This window comes from Astyanax mexicanus, chromosome 8 (assembly GCF_023375975.1).
Source record: "Astyanax mexicanus isolate ESR-SI-001 chromosome 8, AstMex3_surface, whole genome shotgun sequence".
Lineage (NCBI taxonomy): Eukaryota > Metazoa > Chordata > Actinopteri > Characiformes > Acestrorhamphidae > Astyanax > Astyanax mexicanus.
This window is the reverse complement of record NC_064415.1, coordinates 2,142,233-2,160,487: the sequence shown is the minus strand read 5'-3', so window position 1 is coordinate 2,160,487 and position 18,255 is coordinate 2,142,233. Positions and strand designations below refer to the sequence as shown.

At 39.2% G+C, this 18,255-nt stretch overlaps 1 protein-coding gene across 44 annotated transcripts in view; it reads left to right on the top strand.

The window, feature by feature from the left end:
* The window catches only part of sorcs2 (sortilin-related VPS10 domain containing receptor 2), a 313,031-nt gene that overhangs the window by 326 nt on the left and 294,450 nt on the right, over positions 1-18,255 (top strand). For 43 of the 44 annotated variants that reach the window (XR_007440400.1, XR_007440398.1, XR_007440391.1 and 40 more), the window contains exon 1: positions 3,748-4,082. Coding sequence is in view for 4 of the 44 variants with exons in the window: in XM_049482681.1 (XP_049338638.1) it covers positions 3,879-4,082 (204 nt within the window). In the remaining 40 variants the exon portion in view is untranslated. Of the gene's footprint in view, positions 1-1,160; positions 1,233-1,951; positions 2,095-3,747; positions 4,083-18,255 lie in introns of those variants that run through there. The other variant, XM_049482683.1, reaches the window with a different exon arrangement.

The window sequence follows — 18,255 nt, the reverse complement described above, 5'->3', positions numbered from 1 at the left end:
CTCAATTCGTTTTCAGTAAAATAATTAGTGTTTAATGTTAAATAACTGATATCTACAGTTGTAATAGTGTCTGATAAAATATTTAATTAGTGTTAATAAAACCTTAACATTTGTTTTATATATATATAAATGTTATTATATATATTTTTTTATAATTTTATTATTAAAATATTGTCATTTAGAGACTTTATTTGCAGAAAATAAGAAATGGCTGAAATAACAAGATGCAGAGCTTTCAGACCTCAAATAATGCAAAGAAAATGAGTTCATATTCATAAAATTCATAAAAGTTCAGAAATTAATATTTAGTGGAATAACCCTGGTTTTTAATCACAGTTTTCATGCATCTTGGCATGTTTTTAAGTGGTCTCTTATTTTTTCCAGAGCTTTATCTCTATATTCTTTAAATATATAAGCGATTCTCAATTACTATTATGGTTGTTAGTTCTTAAATATCAACTTTGATATTTTTATTTGTAATTAAACAGCAATATTCAAAGTGATGCCCAAGCTATGTTTCCTTTACATTAATTTCTTTTTTTTATGAATAGTAGAAAAGAAGAATAGAAGAATAAAAGCTGCTTCAACCTTACATGGAGCTTAAAAACAGTGTAAACATATTGTCCTTGTATTTCAGTAAAATATAAAAAAAAAAATTAAAATATCAAAATGACTGCCATATAAAAGAATTATTTAGCTACAGTTTTCTGACAGAAGCAAATGTCTATCTACTGAGATTCACTCAGGCAGCTTCTATATATAAAAATGTAAATTCTCCATTATTCCATTTCCATTAATCAAATTAATTCTGTTAACCTCCCCGCCCTACTTGAAATGAACTAAATATGTATCAGTGCAGGCCATATTACCAATAAAATTGCTGCTGCAAAAAAATACCATAACATTTTGTAATGTCACCTAACCCTATTCGGTCATTGTATAGATGTCAGGAAAAAAATGCCTTAAAAACATCCTTATTCAACCCCAAATTGAAAATAAGTCTAAACGTATTTGTAACTAACTAAGCTGATAGCTGAAAAACTGCTATTTCATTCATTACAGCAGTATATTTTGTGAAGACGGACATTGTTTCTGCTGCCATAACTCAAATAAATCTTACCCCAGCAACTAACTGGTAAAATGCACACTCTTTTTTCCAGAAGCCACAGTCCCTGAGGCAGAGACAGCAGCTGCCTCGTCCTTTTCTAAAGCAGAGGAATGTATACAGGAAGGTAAGCTTACCAAGTAGTTTTAAAACTTCAGTAAAATGGCATTAAATGCACCGATCAAGAATAACATTATGACCACTTTGATACTGGCATGGTGGTGGTGTATGAGGAGATGTTAGTGTGTGTTGTGCTGGTATTAGTGGATCAGATACGGCAGTGCTGCTGGAGTTTTTAAACACTGTGTTTAATCACTCACTGTCCTTCACTCTATTACTACTTATCAGTGCCTACAGGACTCCACACATAGAACCCCACCCACAGGACACTGTCTACAGGACGACACCTACAGGATGCTGCTGTACCTGATCCACTCGTACCAGCTTAACCCACACTAACACCTCATACACCACCACCATGCTAAACAGTGCAGTGCTGAGAAACATGTCCCACCACCCAAATAATAATAATAGCTGCTCTGTGGTGTTTTTCTATCCTGTGGGTTCTGAGTCATAAAAAACAGGGTTAAAGGTGGAGAATAATAAAGTATACAGAAAAACACATACACAGTTACAGTAGTCTAGTGTAGATGTTACAATAAAATGCCAGTTGAAATAAAAGCTAATATCAGTTTATCTAATTATGGTTGTAGAAAAATGTTAGTAAAACACATTTGGCAAGTAAAACGCATTTGGGTGAATAAAATGTATTAATACTCTTGTTTTCTTTATATAAACATATGAATATTTCTACCATGAACCCATTTGCGCTCTCTGATCCCCCAGCTCACCCTGAATTCCAGAACACATCATCACCAGGAGCCCAACCTGGTGCAGAAAGTCTACCAGATGTCCATGTCACTGTCAGCATGTTTCCACTAGAGGGCGATGCGATACATGATCATTGGCTGGGAGTTGATGTAATTTAGGTATGTAACCTACACAGTTTACATTGTTTTTAAGTAACACCCACATATTATGTACATTTGGCAATTTTATCAGAAACATCTTCCACATAGATGCAGTTTATACATTTACAGACTAAACACAATTGTGGACTATTGTGTGATAAGGGCTTATAGCCTGACAGCCACAAAACTGCATGTCATACTGAGGCAGACAAGGCAGACACCAAACTTAATGTATTTCCTAAGGGTGTACAACTCAGCTCTAATTCACAGCCATACTGATTCACATTCATCTGTTATTATTTTTTCATACCTCGTTCCTCCAACTTTAGCTATTCTTCAGATCATTATAACAAGGTACAAGAAACACACACAAGTAACAGAGGGAAATAAATAAATAAAATACAATATACAAGTATCCAAACAGCCCAGCAGAGGATGTATCGCACAGTATTATTGCATATAGTACGATTTATGTTTTAATCAGTCTTTTACGTTTATGTTTGAGTCTCTGTCCTCCTGTGACCCCTCCTCACCTGTAGAGAGGAGTTGTACAGTCCAATGGCATGAAGAACAAAGGAGTTTTTAAACCTGTTGGTTGTGCACTTGGGGAGGGGCAGTAATAATTATTATTATTAATATTTTTTATTATTATTATTATTATTATTATTATTATTATTATTATTATTATTATTATTATTATTATTATTGATAGCACACACTGTAAAAAAATATTATCAGCTTTAACTGAAAAATTTGCTGCTATATAATTTTAAGTTAAATAAAATTAAACTCAATGACTTCATGTCCAATTTGGTATTTGACTCCTTTCTGCAAGCTAATTTGACTACATAATACATATAATAGCAATTCATATAACTTCTAAACATGAGTTATATTCACTAATCGCTTATTTCAGTAGTTTTGTAAACTTAGTAATTTAAGTTCCTGGGCAGACAAATTCCTGCACAGTTTTGTGAGTGAAATGTTCAGAATAAGATTTATATAAGAGACTGGACAGTCAAACTTTGTATAAAACAGAGCAGAATACACGAGAGAGGGTAGCCTGGGGGGGGGCATGACTACACACTGATGGTGAGTGAAGAGGAGAGGGAGACACACCCAGTATGCAAATAAATGGTTTCAGGAGCCAATGGGAATGGTGTGAGCTATGACTCATTATTTTAAATTAATTTAACTCATTACACTCACTCACTCATCGTCAACCGCTTTTATCCGTTAAGGGTGCTGGAGCCTATCCCAGCCGGCATCAGGCAGAAGGCAGGATACACCCTGGACAGGCCTCCAATCCATCGCAGGGAACTCATTACAAATTTCCACTTAATTAAACTAACATATAAACTTAAGCTGATAGGCTGACAGCTCATGAACTCAAAAACTAATTTGGTGAGTTAAGATAAATAAAATAAGAAATATGTAAATTATCACAGCTTATTGCTCATATATTTCTAAAGTGCACGGAGAATGCCGTTTCCAATTAATTTACCCATTCAATCTACTCGTCAGTATTCGTGCGTAAAAGGCGGATTACCCACTTCATCCGCCGGGTGGCGCATCTACACTCCTTTATCTCTCTCTCTTTATTTTTCCTCCTTCTCTCTCTCTTTCTCTCTGGACGCTCTCTCTCATCCCTCCCCGTCCTCGCGCTCGCGCTCGCTCACTCTCTCGCTCTGCACAGCTCAGAAAACACAGCTCAGAGCTCGGGGAGCGCGTGCGTAACCGTATCTCCATCCGTGCTCTTCTGTTTCTCTCCGTTGTTCTCCCCCGACCGTCACGCGCGCGCGATGCGTCTCCGCGCGCTGTCGCCGCTCTTGCCCTCCTCGCTCGTGTTCTTGGCCGCGTGCGCGTGCTGTGTTTCTTCTGCCTCCTTTTCCTCCGCGGATCCGGGCTCGCCGGGGCGCCTCGCGCTAAGCAGCAGCTCGTTCGTGCTGAAGGGCGACGCCGCGCACAACCAGGCGATGGTGCACTGGACCGGAGAGAACAGCAGCGTGAGTACCCTGCTGCTGCTGCTACTGCACGAGGGGGGAGTGTGTGCGCGCGTGCGTGTGGTCAAGTGTGCGTGTGTGTTTGGGGGGCATCAAAAGAAAGCATGCACTGGTTGTGCACGAGCTAGTAGCTTTGATACACCTTGTACCTTGTTGAAGCTCCACCTTGCTGCTGGTGTTCAGTTAGAGACTGTCTAACTGTCTGTCTCTCTGTTGATGCACTTACTGTTTGTGTTAGCATGCTCTGGACATTGGTCAGTGGTCGGTAGAACACCTGTCACTTTCAGTACTGAGAAACCCAACAGTCATCAGGTCAACAGGAGAGAAACATAAGTAAACACAACGTGTGCAGCAAACTGTTTGAGTTTGATTAGCTAGAGGAACTCGTTAGGCCTTAATTTTGTCATTAACACAGACTAATTGTCATTAAAACTGTTATTAATAAGAGGTAATTCAGGGGAACTGTGGCAGTCGTCACAGCAATGCTGGGAACATCTGTGTGTTTTTTATGGGGCAGCTATCAAAATAAAGCATGATCTGGTTGTGCACAAGCTAGTGCCTTTGATACACCTTGTACCTTGTTGAAGCTTCACCTTGCTGCTGGTGTTCAGTTAAAGACTGTCTAACTGTCTGTCTCTTTGTTGATACACTCGCTGTTTGTGTTAGCATGCTCTGGACATTGGTCAGTGGTCAGTAGACCACCTGTCACTTTTAGTGCTGAGAAACCCAACAGTCATCTGGTTAACAGGAGAGAAACATAAGTAAACACATTCTGTGCAGCAAATTGTTTGAGTTTGATTAGCTGGAGGAACTCGTTAAGCCTTAATTGGCTTGTTAACACAGACTAATGGTCATTATGACTGTTAATAATAAAAAGTAATTAAGGGGAACTGTGGCAGTCGTCACAGCAATGGTGGGAACATCTGTGTGTTTGATGGGGCAGCTATTAAAAGAAAGCATGCACTGGTTGTGCACGAGCTAGTGGCTTTGATACACCTTGTACCTTGTTGAAGCTCCACCTTGCTGCTGGTGTTCAGTTAAAGACTGTCTAACTGTCTGTCTCTCTGTTGATGCACTCGCTGTTTGTATTAGCATTCTCTGGACATCCGTCAGTGGCCAGTAGACCACCTGTCACTTTCAGTACTGAGAAACCCATTCACCAGCTGGTCAACAGGAGAGAAACATAAGTAAACACAACGTGTGCAGCAAACTGTATGAGTTTGATTAGCTGATGGAACTCGTTAAGCCTTAATTGGCTCGTTGACACAGGCTAACGGTCATTAAAACTGTTATTAATTAGAGGTAATCCAGGGGAACTGTGGCAGTCACCATAGCAATGGTGGGAACTGGAAACATCAGTGTGAGGGTGTGGGGGCCACTTTATTGGAAACACCCACCTCGTTGAACCTCCACCTTGCTGCTGGTGTTCAGAAACCCTCAATGATGTAGTGCCATCTTGCTGGTTTCTAATAAAATGGCCAGTGAGTAAAAGCTAAAATTAGGTGTTTCTAATAAAGTGGCAGATGGTTTCAGGTGTATATTGCTGTGTATTAGCTGGATCAGTTTAAAGCTCCTCATACTGTTCTTAATACACAGCACAGATTTGAGCTGACCTTTTCTTTCCGTACCTCCTCCACCTTTCTGACTCTGAGTTAGAAATGGAAACATGCAGCTAGCTCTTCAGGACTGAAGTTGGCTCTTGACGTTGCTTTATATTTGGATGGTTCTCTGTGGCTCTTGTTGAATGATTTTGAGGGTAAAAAGTTCTGCATTTAAATGAAAAAATTAAAATATTAAATGCAGGTGCTGAAACTGAATCCCACTCACTCATTTGTTTATTCGCTTACTAAAATAATGACTTATTCATTCATTCACTCGCTTACTGACTCCTAGTCTCTACAAACTAGCTATGAATATTTTGAAGTAAACAACGAAGCACTGTTGTACAGGGGTTGGAGAATGAAACTGAAACACCTGGTTTTCGAGCACAATAATTGATTGGGGTGACGGACAGTTCTGGTGGAATCAGGAGAGTTGAGGTGCACATTGAATTCTGCGTGATTTGATCAGCCGTGGTTTTATGTTTTTTGGATACAATCCGGGTTAGCACCCGAACATCCCTTTCAGACAGCTTCCTCTTACAGCGTCCACAGTTAATCCTGTTGGATGTGGTTGGTCCTTCTTGGTGGTATGCTGACATTACCCTGGATACCGTGGCTCTTGATGCATCACAAAGACTTGCTGTCTTGGTCACAGATGCGCCAGCAAGACGTGCACCAACAAGAGAAGTTCTCTGAACTCTGCTCTTACTGGTGCAATGTGCAATTAATGAAGATTGGCCACCAGGTTGCACCAATTTAGCCATGAAACCTAAAATCCCACACTAAAATGATGACAGGTGTTTCAGTTTTATTGTCCAACCCCTGTAAGTCACTCTGGATAAGGGTGTTAAATACCTTAAATGAAAATGTAAATGTACTGACTCACTCAATGACTCATTCATTCAGTCATTCATTTATTCCCTTTACATCCAATTGAACACGAACACCTCCTGCTCTCTATCTCTTTTCTGTTGGAAAATATAATGGTAAATATATAGTGTGATATGATTGTGTTTTTGCATGTGTTCTGCTGATCATCTGCTGATGCTGCTTAGTATTGTTTAGTATTGACTCTGTGCTGATCTATTGATTCTCTGAGGACACTCCAGCCCACTGATCCGTTCACTCCATTCTTACAGCTGCTCTTTATTATTATTATTTTCTGTTGTTTTTTTGCCCATTTCTTGGATTACAGCATCACACTGTGTGTGTGAGAGAGTGTGTGAGTGTGTGAGAGTGTGTGTGAGTGTGTGAGAGTGTGTGTGAGAGAGTGTGTGAGTGAGTGAGTGTGTGGGCAGTACTGTCTGGTTCTTTGGTCTCGGTGTTTATTTTTCTGGTGGTGCTGGAGGAGCTCTTCACAGGCTCTCAGGCTGTTATTACAATCAGTCTGATTCTGCTCAACTTATACAACCTCTGATACTTTCACCTCCACTCTGTGTGTGTGTGAAAGTGTGTAAGAGTTTGTGTTTGTGAGAGAGAGTGTGTGAAGAAATGCTGCTACTTTAATTTGAGAGTCTGTTGGATTGGTATGATGGGCATTGAGCTGTGAAGCAGTAGAACCGTGTTCTCTGGAATGATGGAACTCAATCAAATACTTTTGGATGGGATATGTTGGAGAGTTGGGGAGATGGAGATGAGATGTGTGATGCTCATTCAACATACTGAACTCACTAATGCTTATCTTGTTACTGTATGCAATCAAATCCTCACAGCAGTGCTCCAAAATCTAGGGGTATTTTTTATGTTAGGACATCAGTATAATCAGTATCTTAGTGTCTTAGTATGTTACGCTCGATATGTCAGTGTCTCAGTATGTTAATATCTCAGATATCCAGTTTTTAGAATGTCACTACTTCAGTATACTAAGTTCTCATTATCTCATTATTGACTATCATTATATGCTCAGTATAGTAAGTTCTCATTATCTCATTGTTGACTATTTCAGTATGCTCAGTATACTAAGTTCTCATTATCTCATTGTTGACTATCTCAATATGCTCAGTATACTAAGTTCTCATTATCTCATTGTTGACTATATCAATATGCTCAGTATACTAAGTTCTCATTATCTCACTGTTGACTATCTCAGTATGCTCAGTATACTAAGTTCTCATTATCTCATTGTTGACTATATCAATATGCTCAGTATACTAAGTTCTCATTATCTCACTGTTGACTATCTCAGTATGCTCAGTATACTAAGTTCTCATTATGTCATTGTTGACTATCATTATATGCTTAGTGTACTAAGTTCTCAGTATCTTATTGTTGCCTATCCCAAAATGCTCAGTATACTAAGCTCTCATTATCTCACTTTTGACTATCTCAGTATGCTCAGTAAACTAAGTTCTCATTTTCTCACTGTTGACTATCTCAGTATGTTTAGTATACTAATTTCTCATTATCTCATTGTTGACTATCATTATATGCTTAGTGTACTACGTTCTCATTATCTCATTGTTGACTATCTCAATATGCTCAGTACATTAAGTTCTCATTATCTCATTGTTGACTATCTCAATATGCTCAGTACATTAAGTTCTCATTATCTCATTGTTGACTATCTTAGTATGCTCATTATAGTAAGTTCTCATGATCTCATTGTTGACTATCTCAATATGCTCAGTATACTAAGTTCTCATTATCTCATTGTTGACTATCTCAATATGCTCAGTATACTAAGTTCTCTTTATCTCATTATCTCAATATGCTCAGTATACCAAGTTCTCATGATCTCATTGTTGACTATTTCAGTATGCTCAGTATACAAATTATCTCATTATCTTATTGTTGACTATATCAGTTTGCTCAGTATACTAGTTTATATTTATGGCAGTATTTCAGTTTATTATCTCAGTTTTACAGTATGCCAGTATGTGTCAGTATCTCAGTATTGTGGTATGTGTTTTGGTATGTGGTATATGAGCTTCTGAGGATGCCAGTATCTCGGTATTCCAGTATCTTAGTAAGTCTGTATCTCAGTATGTCCATTGTTTTATAATGTCAGTGTTTCAGTAAGTCAGCATCTGAGAATGCCTGATATCTTAGAATGTCAGTATCTTAGTTATGTCAATTTCTCAGTACATCTTTTCTGTCTTTAGTAGAATAAATCCAAACTGAATCTTGCATTTTGAAACAAATCAGAGTAAAATGTGAGGTTTTATGATTGAATATCATTGCATTATTTTGTAAAAAAAATAAGAATGATAGTAATAATACAGCTGGATTTGTTTTGAATGATAAGATCACAGATCTGTGCGCTTTCTGATAGTCTTTTTTTCAGGTTTCTCCTCAAGGCTCCTCGAGGCCTTAAGGCTGGATCATTAAAAACAGCGAAGGCCGAAAAACTGGCTGACCAAACCGGACTGAGAGAATCTGTACCAGCTTTGTGAGAACCTGATCAGAATACAGAGTGACTCGAGTTAAACAGGAACTGCTGCTTTATTAACACAGGAACTCAGATAAAACCACCTGAATTAAACACAGAGACTAAAGCCAGACAATACAACAGAATTATGATGCATGCATATTCACAATATGTATCCATAAAACAACAATTCGTTTGTAAATGAGGTAGGACAAATAAACTACAAATAAACTTTACGAATAAACTCTACAAATAAACTCTACGAATAAACTCTTCAAAAAACTCTTCAAATAAACTCTACGGTTCGGCCGGGGTATTATTATTTGGGATGCAGCAAATATTTGGCAACCAAATTTATTCTTCAGACAAGACCAAAACTATTGGTAAGAAGGCGCATGCAGTGTCAGTGATGTGCAACACTAAAAGCAATTTGGTAAATAAGAACTACAGCACCCCCTTGTGGACAGATTCCATCCTGCTAAGGTTGCGAAAGTTACAATTGATGTCCGTATGTTGCTTCACATCCAATAAAAATGATAAAATGTTATAATAAGACGTCATATATAACTTTGTATTATTCATTAAATTTTATAGTGTATACAGTCAGTTATAGACTGTGGCCAGTGAGTAGAAGGACAAGGTGGTACATAATTGTTTCCAATAAAGTGGCCAGTTTGTAAAAGCACATAAGTGGCCAGTGAGTAGAAGCACAAGGTGGTAGGTAGATGTTTCCAATAAAGTGTCCAGTTTGTGAAAGCACATAAGTGGCCAGTGAGTAGAAGCAAAAGAGGGCAGATAGGTGTTTCCAATAAAGTGGCCAGTGAATAGAAGCACAAGAGGGTAGATGGGTGTTTTCAATAAAGTGGCCAGTGAGTAGAAGCAGAAGAGGGTAGATAGATGTTTCCAATAAAGTGTCCAGTTTGTGAAAGCCCATAAGTGGCCAGTAAGTAGAAGCACAGCGTTGGTAGATGGGTGTTTTCAATAAAGTGGCCAGTGAGTAGAAGCACAAGAGGGTAGATAGGTGTTTCCAATAAAGTGGCCAGTGAGTAGAAGCACAAGGTGGTATGTAGGTGTTTCCAATTAAATTGCTAGTGAGTGAAAGCACAAGGTGGTAGGTAGGTGTTCCCAATAAAGTGTCCAGTTTGTGAAACCACATAAGTGGCCAATAAGTAGAAGCAAAAGTTGGTAGATAGGTGTTTCCAATAAAGTGTCCAGTGAATGGAGGCACAAAAGTGGCCAGTGCATAGAAGGACAAGGTGATAGATAGTTGTTTCCAATAAAGTGGCCAGTGTGTTAAGGCTTACTCTACAAATCAGTGCTGCTGCTGGCATTGCCATAGCAACAACCAGTCTGACCTGATGGTTCCAGCAAGTGAAACATCTTGACAATCTCCAGAAGCTTCCTTATATATCTTTCTCCTTTTCTAAGTCTAAACGTATCAGTATTTTAAGATTTTTAGTTCCCCTCACACTAAAGAGTCCTGATCCTGTCCATCCCAGTCCATCCATCCCTGCCCTCAGCTTTGGGCCTGATTGGCCTGTGGGGTTCATCGTTCGGCGTTCATCATTTCCACAATTTCTCCTCTGGAGCTCCACCCAATAACTTTTGGATGAGTTGGAGTGTTAGAACCAGCTAATCATCCAACATCAGTACTCATCAGACCTTACTGATGCTCTCACTCCTGTAGCGCAGGATGCAATCAAATCATCCACACAGCAATTATCCATCATCAAGTGTAAAATTCCAGCGGAGCTACTGCAGCAAAACAGCTCCAGGTGATGGCTTATACCCTTAGATTCAGAAGAAATGATGGAGAAGTAGGTGTCCACCATGGCTGGGTGATATTGTTAAAAAAAAAATAGTAAATCTCTTATGAGCTTATACCGTGCAGCACAGTAAAAATTGTATAAAAAATAAATTGATTGTTGACATGAAACTTTTAATTTAATTAACTTTTAATAATTTTTAACCTTTAAAGCTCCCTTCAACCTTTAACAGTTTTTTATATTAAACAATAAATAAATACAAATATTTTTCAGTGTAATTTCAAAAACACAAGCATATCTACTGTTTTAGGGTTGAGAGATGCTATTTGGAAGATTATATAATATATTTATAAATATAAACAGTCTCGATTACTTTGTGTTAAAAATTGCACTAAGACTAGGAGTGTATGAAAATTAATTGAATGCAATGGATTGCATTACTGTATAGATTAATTATTAGTTACTTATTAATTTATTTGTTACGATTGGTGTCAGAAGTGGTTAAATTTTTGCTGTATATAAACCCACCCACTAGGTAGCAGTTACATATCGTGATACATATGGTATCGACATGTAAGTTCTTGCCAATTTACAGCCCTGAATTAAAAGTAATTTGATTTAATTTAATTATTTAGAATTAACTGCCCAGCACTAGTGTCCACATACTTTTGGACACATTAGTGTAAATAAGGCGCTGTATTGGCTGGGTGTTTTTGTGTTTGTGCAAACAGAGCGTGTGTCCCTAATTTATCACTCTGACTACTGAACTGAGAGACGCATGAACACACACACACACACACACACACACACACACTGCAACCCTCCTGCAGGCAGATTGCGGGACACACTCCCTCCGTGTAGCAGTTTGTGCATTTAAATTGAAAATTTAACTGAAACTACGGCGGTGTGTTGCGGAGCGTTCCTGCAGCCGGTGGTCCTGAGTGCCGGCGTCGGCGCGGAGGGCGTCCCTGTCTGGTTAACAGACGGTTTAATTTTCTCTCCCTCTCCTCCTGCGCCGTCCAAATCGCTTGCACATGTGGAGAGGCCTTCAGATCGTTCATCTTGTCTGGTCTGTCTGAGCTCATCCTCCCTCTCTCCGCCGGATGGTCTGTGAAGCGCCTCGTTGGGGGATTTCAGGACTGCGCTGCTAAAGTTCCTCTAAACGCTATTATGCTGCACTCCCAAAACTCACGACTAAAGACTTTCAGCTTTCAGTTTAATCATTCATGGTTTCTCATCTACACAGAACTTTGCTTATCACATTACGCTATCAGTGCTGGATAGGGGAAACATGTAAATATAGGCATGTGTATTTAAGTAGTGGTGTGCCATATCATATCATATGGAAAAATATAGCCAGTGTTGTGCCAGTTCACAGCTTTTCTGAACTAGTTCAAGTTCAGTTCATACATGCTCACAGTGAACAGTTCACGTTCAAAGTTTACAAATTTAATTCTGAACTAGTTCAAAGTTCAGTTAATTTTCCTTTTTTGTGATATTTTCAAATAATTACTTTTTTTCACACTACAAGCTAGAAATCACTATACGTTCTTTGAAACTGCTCATTGTAGACATTTGCTCATGACACTGCAATTGTGGGTTTCTTACCAGCTGATGAAAATGTTCATAAGGAGAATCAGTGTCTGTCTCTGTGCATCACTTCCACTAGACATTTTTTTTTAATTGCAGCGCTTTCTCTCACTCTCGTCATTGGTCACTCTCTCTCTCTCTCTCTCTCTCTCTGTATCACTCTCTCTCGCGCTCCGCGCTCTCCGCGTCGTTACCAGTATGTTATTAACTAGCCAACGTTCATTTACAGTGATGTCTGCCATTCATAACACATACTGTGAGCTAATTCACGTTCAATTTCTCTATTAAAAATGTGTTGCGTTCAGTTCAACGTTCTTGAAAAAATGAGCGTGCTCAATGAACGCATTCTTTTGAACTTGTTCACGCACAACACTGAATATAGGCAAAGATGCTGGCAGTTTACATGCCGTAAATATGTGCTCTGCTTGAGGTTTGTGCTACATTTTTATTGTTACAATTATATATAGATATTTTTTTTTGGTTAACAAAATAGACAAACATTTATAGATATGTTTGTTCCTACTGAATGAAGAAAAGGGTAATATTTATACTAAATAATACTTTAATATTTATTGTGTTGCAGTAGTATATTCTTGAAATTTTTTTAGAAAATATCAATGTTCAAAGTTTGATTAAGTGCATTTATATCAGTTTTAAATGCGTCTCAGTCCACCTCCTGAAGTGTTTTAAAAGAGTGATAGATTTGTATTTGTTTTAAACGCAAGAATGCGTCTCAGACCACCTTCTGAAGTTTGTTAGTGATTGGATTTGTATGCTTTTTAAATGGTCAACCTTCTGAAGTTGTTTTTAGAGATTGACGGGATTTGTGTCTGTTTTAAATACGTCTCAGAACACTTCCTGAAGTGGTTTGCGAGAGTGATGGGATTTGTCCCATCTCAGACCACCTTCTGAAGTGCTTTAAGTGATGGGATTTTCGTTTGTTTTAAGTGTGTCTCAGACTATCTACTGAAGTGGTTTGAGAGAGTGATTGGATTTGTATTAAATGCGTCTCAGACCATCTTCTGAAGGTTTGACAGATTAGACTTGTATCTGTTTTAAATGCATCTCAGATCACCTCCTGAAGTGGTTTAGATGACGGGATTTGTATCTGTTTTAAGAGCGTCTCAGATCATCTTTTGTGTGTTATGGAGACTGCAGGCTTTTCAGCTGTAGATCTGCCAACAAACAGGAGATCTGATAGTAGCGGGTCTGAGAGATGCGTCACCTGACCCTTACTGCTGCTCCAATGGTCTGATCATGATTTCCTGCCCGATACTGGTGTGTGTGAGTGTGTGTGTGTGTGTGTGTGTGTGTGTGGCCGGACCATTCATGCTAGTGGGCTCTGCTAGCCTGCTGATAACACTCTGTACTCTCTGTGGGTGCAGTTTGAAATCCGGCCACGTGAGGTGTGTGTGAAACACTCACGGCCAAATCTGCCTCCCGCCCACAAGTACACACACTGGTACCAGTATGATGCTCTCTCTTTCTCTCACTCTCTCTCTTTCTATTTTTCTATCTTTCTTTCTCACCTGTTGTCAAGAGTCATAATAAAAGTAATGTATGTATAATTATATACACATTAAATATAGACAAATGGGTACCACTTTAAAATAAGACTACCTTTATAAAGGGTTAATACATTGTTTACAATTAGTTTATTATTGATTACTAATAAGATTGTAAATGCCTTAAAAATAATGAATAATCAGTTATAACACATACGTTATATTCCCTATTTGGCAAACAACAGGTCATTGTTGCACTTTCGACATATGAATTTTAAGGTATTTACAACCCAATTAGTAACCATTAATAAACTAGTGTTAAACCATTTATAAACCCTTTATTAAGGTAGTCTTATTTTAAAGTGATACCAACAATAAAGGAGAAATAAAGCACTAAACGAGTCACAGAAGAAACTTCGAAGGAGTAATTATGTTATGTTATTTTCCACAATTAATCACAGATCCTTACTGGAGAGCTCTGACACTTTTAGAAACGTTTTTAGAAACGGTACAATGTATTTCTAGCTAAATATATATGATTTATCCCACCGGGTGTTTGTATTGAAAGTGCTGAAACAGTGCTGGAACTTTTTTTGGTACGAACTCAGTCCTCGGCGGAATGTTTAGAACATATGCGCGGGTTGGTTTGTTGGTGGCGCCGGTACCCAGGATAAGATGGATAAACACTTTAGAAATGAGTAGCGTTTTCGGATATTTTGGATTAAAAAGATAAAAGTCAGTATGTAAAATCGTGATTATTCTATTTTAAAAATCGCATTAAAACTTAAAATTTAACCTCAGTCTACTTTTCTCTGCCTCAGTCTGCCTCACTCTTCCTTCCTCTACTTATTTGCCTCGCTCTGCCTCACTCTGCCTCCAGCCTCGTTATGCAAAGAGCACCCTCTGTTGTTGCATGTAAGTATTGCAATTTGAGTTAGCTGTTTGCTTGTATCACAATAATGATAAAAATTAGATTTGTCTTACATCCCTGTTTTTCTACTATTTGATGTGAAATTTTATTGATTACAGCATATATGTAATGCTGTTTCATACCACCACCTCTACCAAACACACAAACACACACACAAACACGCACACACACACACACTCACACTGTGAGGCTGAAAGATGCTGTGCTGTAATAGCGCCCCGCTCTCGGCCTCCAGCAGGCAGCTAGTGTTTCTCATTGATTTTGATCGGCCCACGCGTGTCAGCAGGTGGGACAAACATGCGGGTCAGAACCGTCCTGTTACTTTCATCTAACTACACTCCTCCCCCGGCGCACTAACACACACTAATGTTCTGTCAGAAACATCACGCTTTTACACGAGCGAGGTGCCAGAGCCTCGCTCTAATCATTACACACACACACACACACACACACACTGCTGCGGTGCATCTCCAGGCTGATATGTTTATTTATTATTTATTTACTTAATTTTTTTTCCTTATTTCTCTGCTGAAACACAGTTCTACTGCTCCACAGTGTTCTCCATACTGCAGGATTTATACACCTCTATAACTCGATATCTCAGAGCCAACAGGTTTATGTTTTTATCTACTTTAGGGAGTCCTATTCTATTGGCAGTACTCTAATTTTAGAACTACAGTGGCTAGACAAGCTGTGTGTGCATGCATTTGCACATCTGTGTCAGCAATGGGTGCCACTTAAATCCTCGTAGTTCAAACTGCACTGTAAATCAGAATTAGCTGAAGTATATATACAGGGGTTGGACAATGAAAGTGAAACACCTGTCATCATTTTAGTGTGGGATTTTAGGTTTCATGGCTAAATTGGAGCAGCCTGGTGTTCAATCTTCATTAATTGCACATTGCACCAGTAAGAGCAGAGTGTGAAGGTTCAATTAGCAGGGTAAGAGCACAGTTCTGCTCTAAATATTACAATGCACACAACATTATGGGAGACATACCAGAGTTCAAAAGAGGACAAATTGTTGGTGCACATCTTGCTGGAGCATCTTTGACCAAGACAGCAAGTCTTTGTGATGCATCAAGAGCCACGGTATCCAGGGTAATGTCAGCATACCACCAAGAAGCACCAACCACATCCAACAGGATTAACTGTGGACACTGTCAGAGGAAGCTGTCTGAAAGGGATGTTCGGGTGCTAACCCGGATTGTATCCAAAAAACATAAAACCACGATTGATCAAATCACGCAGAATTCAATGTGCTCCTCAACTCTCCTGTTTCCACCAGAACTGTCCGTCACCACAATCAATTATTGTGCTCTAAAACCAGGTGATTCAGTTTCATTCTCCAACACCTGTATATCTGTTTAGTTATAGAAGCTGATTTGCAGGGTTCCTCAGAGTCAGCGAGTTCAGGGGGGTGGAGTTAACGTAGATGAGATCTCAGGAGTTTATCGATGCCTCCTTCTGTTATTGCTCCACTAAATCTGACCAGAGCTGCTTAAACACACATCCACCGTCCCCCCGCAGCTTTATTACTCACCCACAGGTGTTAAAGCTGAGATTTAGGAAGTGAAGAAATCTTCCTGGGGAGTGTATTCTGTTTTATTTACAGAATGTGGTGTGTTTATGTGTGTGTATGTCCGTAATGTGAAAGAAATAAACGTATGAGAAATAAAAATGCAATCTGTAGTTTATGCATAAAGGGCATTAGAATGTGTCAGTGGTGTAACCGTGTGAAGTGTGAAACAGGTCATTGGTTTAACAGTGTGGAGAGGCTATGGGTGATAGATGTAACAATATGGAGTAGGGCTGCACGATATTGGAAAAAGTTTACATTGCAAATGTTCTTTTTTCAATTATATATATCGCAATATTAAACAATACAGGGCCCACGACGTCGCCAGCCCCGCCCCAACCCGTGCTCTGTCTCGCGTCCGGACCAATCAAGAGCTGAGTCAGCGTCGAGCTCTCAAACCCGAGGAAAACAGCAAAACAACAGTAATCGGCTCTTTAATCAGGCATTTAAATGTCTTTTTAAAAGGTAAATAAGAGCGTTTGTTTTTCTGGGATTAAAAGTGTGAATTCAGCTGTAACTGGAAATATCTGCACTGCTAAACTGTGCTGGACTGAGGAGCACAGCTTTACACACGTGCTCACGTTTACAAGCACGTGCCCAACCATGTGAATGAAAGCCATGCGGTTACCTCGTGTTTACTCCTCCCCCTCGCGCTTCTCAGGCAGCAGCAGCCTGTCACTCACACAGACACAGAGACAGCGCTGTGTATCTACTTCTTGTGTCGAGAATCAAGAGAATCAAAACATTGCAACATAATGTGTTTGATTCAATTGCCTTAAGTGACATTGCACGTTCTGCGATGTGACTATTGCGCATGTGCACATCGGGATGCCGGTGCTTAAACAATATATTGTGCAGCCCTAATTTCGAGTGTCTTGGTTGGGTTAGTAGTGTGTGAGTGTGAAATGTAGCAGGTAGTTTGGTGTAACAGTGTGGAGCGTGTTATGAGTGATAGGTGTAACCATATAGAGTGTCTTGGTTGGGTTAGTAATGTATGAGTGTAAGATGTAACAGGTAATTTGTTATAATGGAGTGTGGAGTGTGTTACACCTCATTGGTGTAACAGTATGGGATGTGTTAAAAGTCGTTGGTGTAACAATGTAGAGTGTATACCAGGTCAGGGGTGTAAGAGTATAAGATGTGTTACAAGTCAGTGGTGTTACAGAATGGGATGTGTTACAAATCGGTGGTGTTACGATATAGATTGTATTCCAGGTCAGTTGTGTAACAGTGTGGGATGTGTTACAAGTCAGTGGTGTAACAGTGTGGGATGTGTTACAAGTCAGTGGTGTTACAATGTAGAGTGTATTCCAGGTCAGTGGTAGTATAGTGTGAAATGTGTTACAATTCAGTGGTGTAACAGTGTGATGTGTAACAAGTGGTTTGGCATAACAATGTGTAAAGTGTTACAGGACATTTGTGTAACAGTATGTGTTATGAGTCAGTGGTGTAACAATATTGAGTATATTCCATGTCATTAGTGGTTTAGTGTGGGATGTGTTACAGGTCAGTGGTGTAACTGTGTTGCATGTGTTACAAGTCAGTAGTGTTACGATGTACAGTGTATTCCAGGTCAGTGGTGGTATAGCGTGGAATGTGTTACAGGTCAGTGGTGTAACAGTGTGGGATGTGTTACAGGTCAGTGGTGTAACAGTGTGGAATGTGTTACAGGTCAGTGGTGTTACACTGTGGGATGTGTTACAGGTCAGTGGTGTAACAGTGTGGGATGTGTTACAAGCGAGTGGTGTAACAGTGTGGGATGTGTTACAAGCGAGTGGTGTAACAGTGTGGGATGTGTTACAAGCGAGTGGTGTAACAGTGTGGGATGTGTTACAAT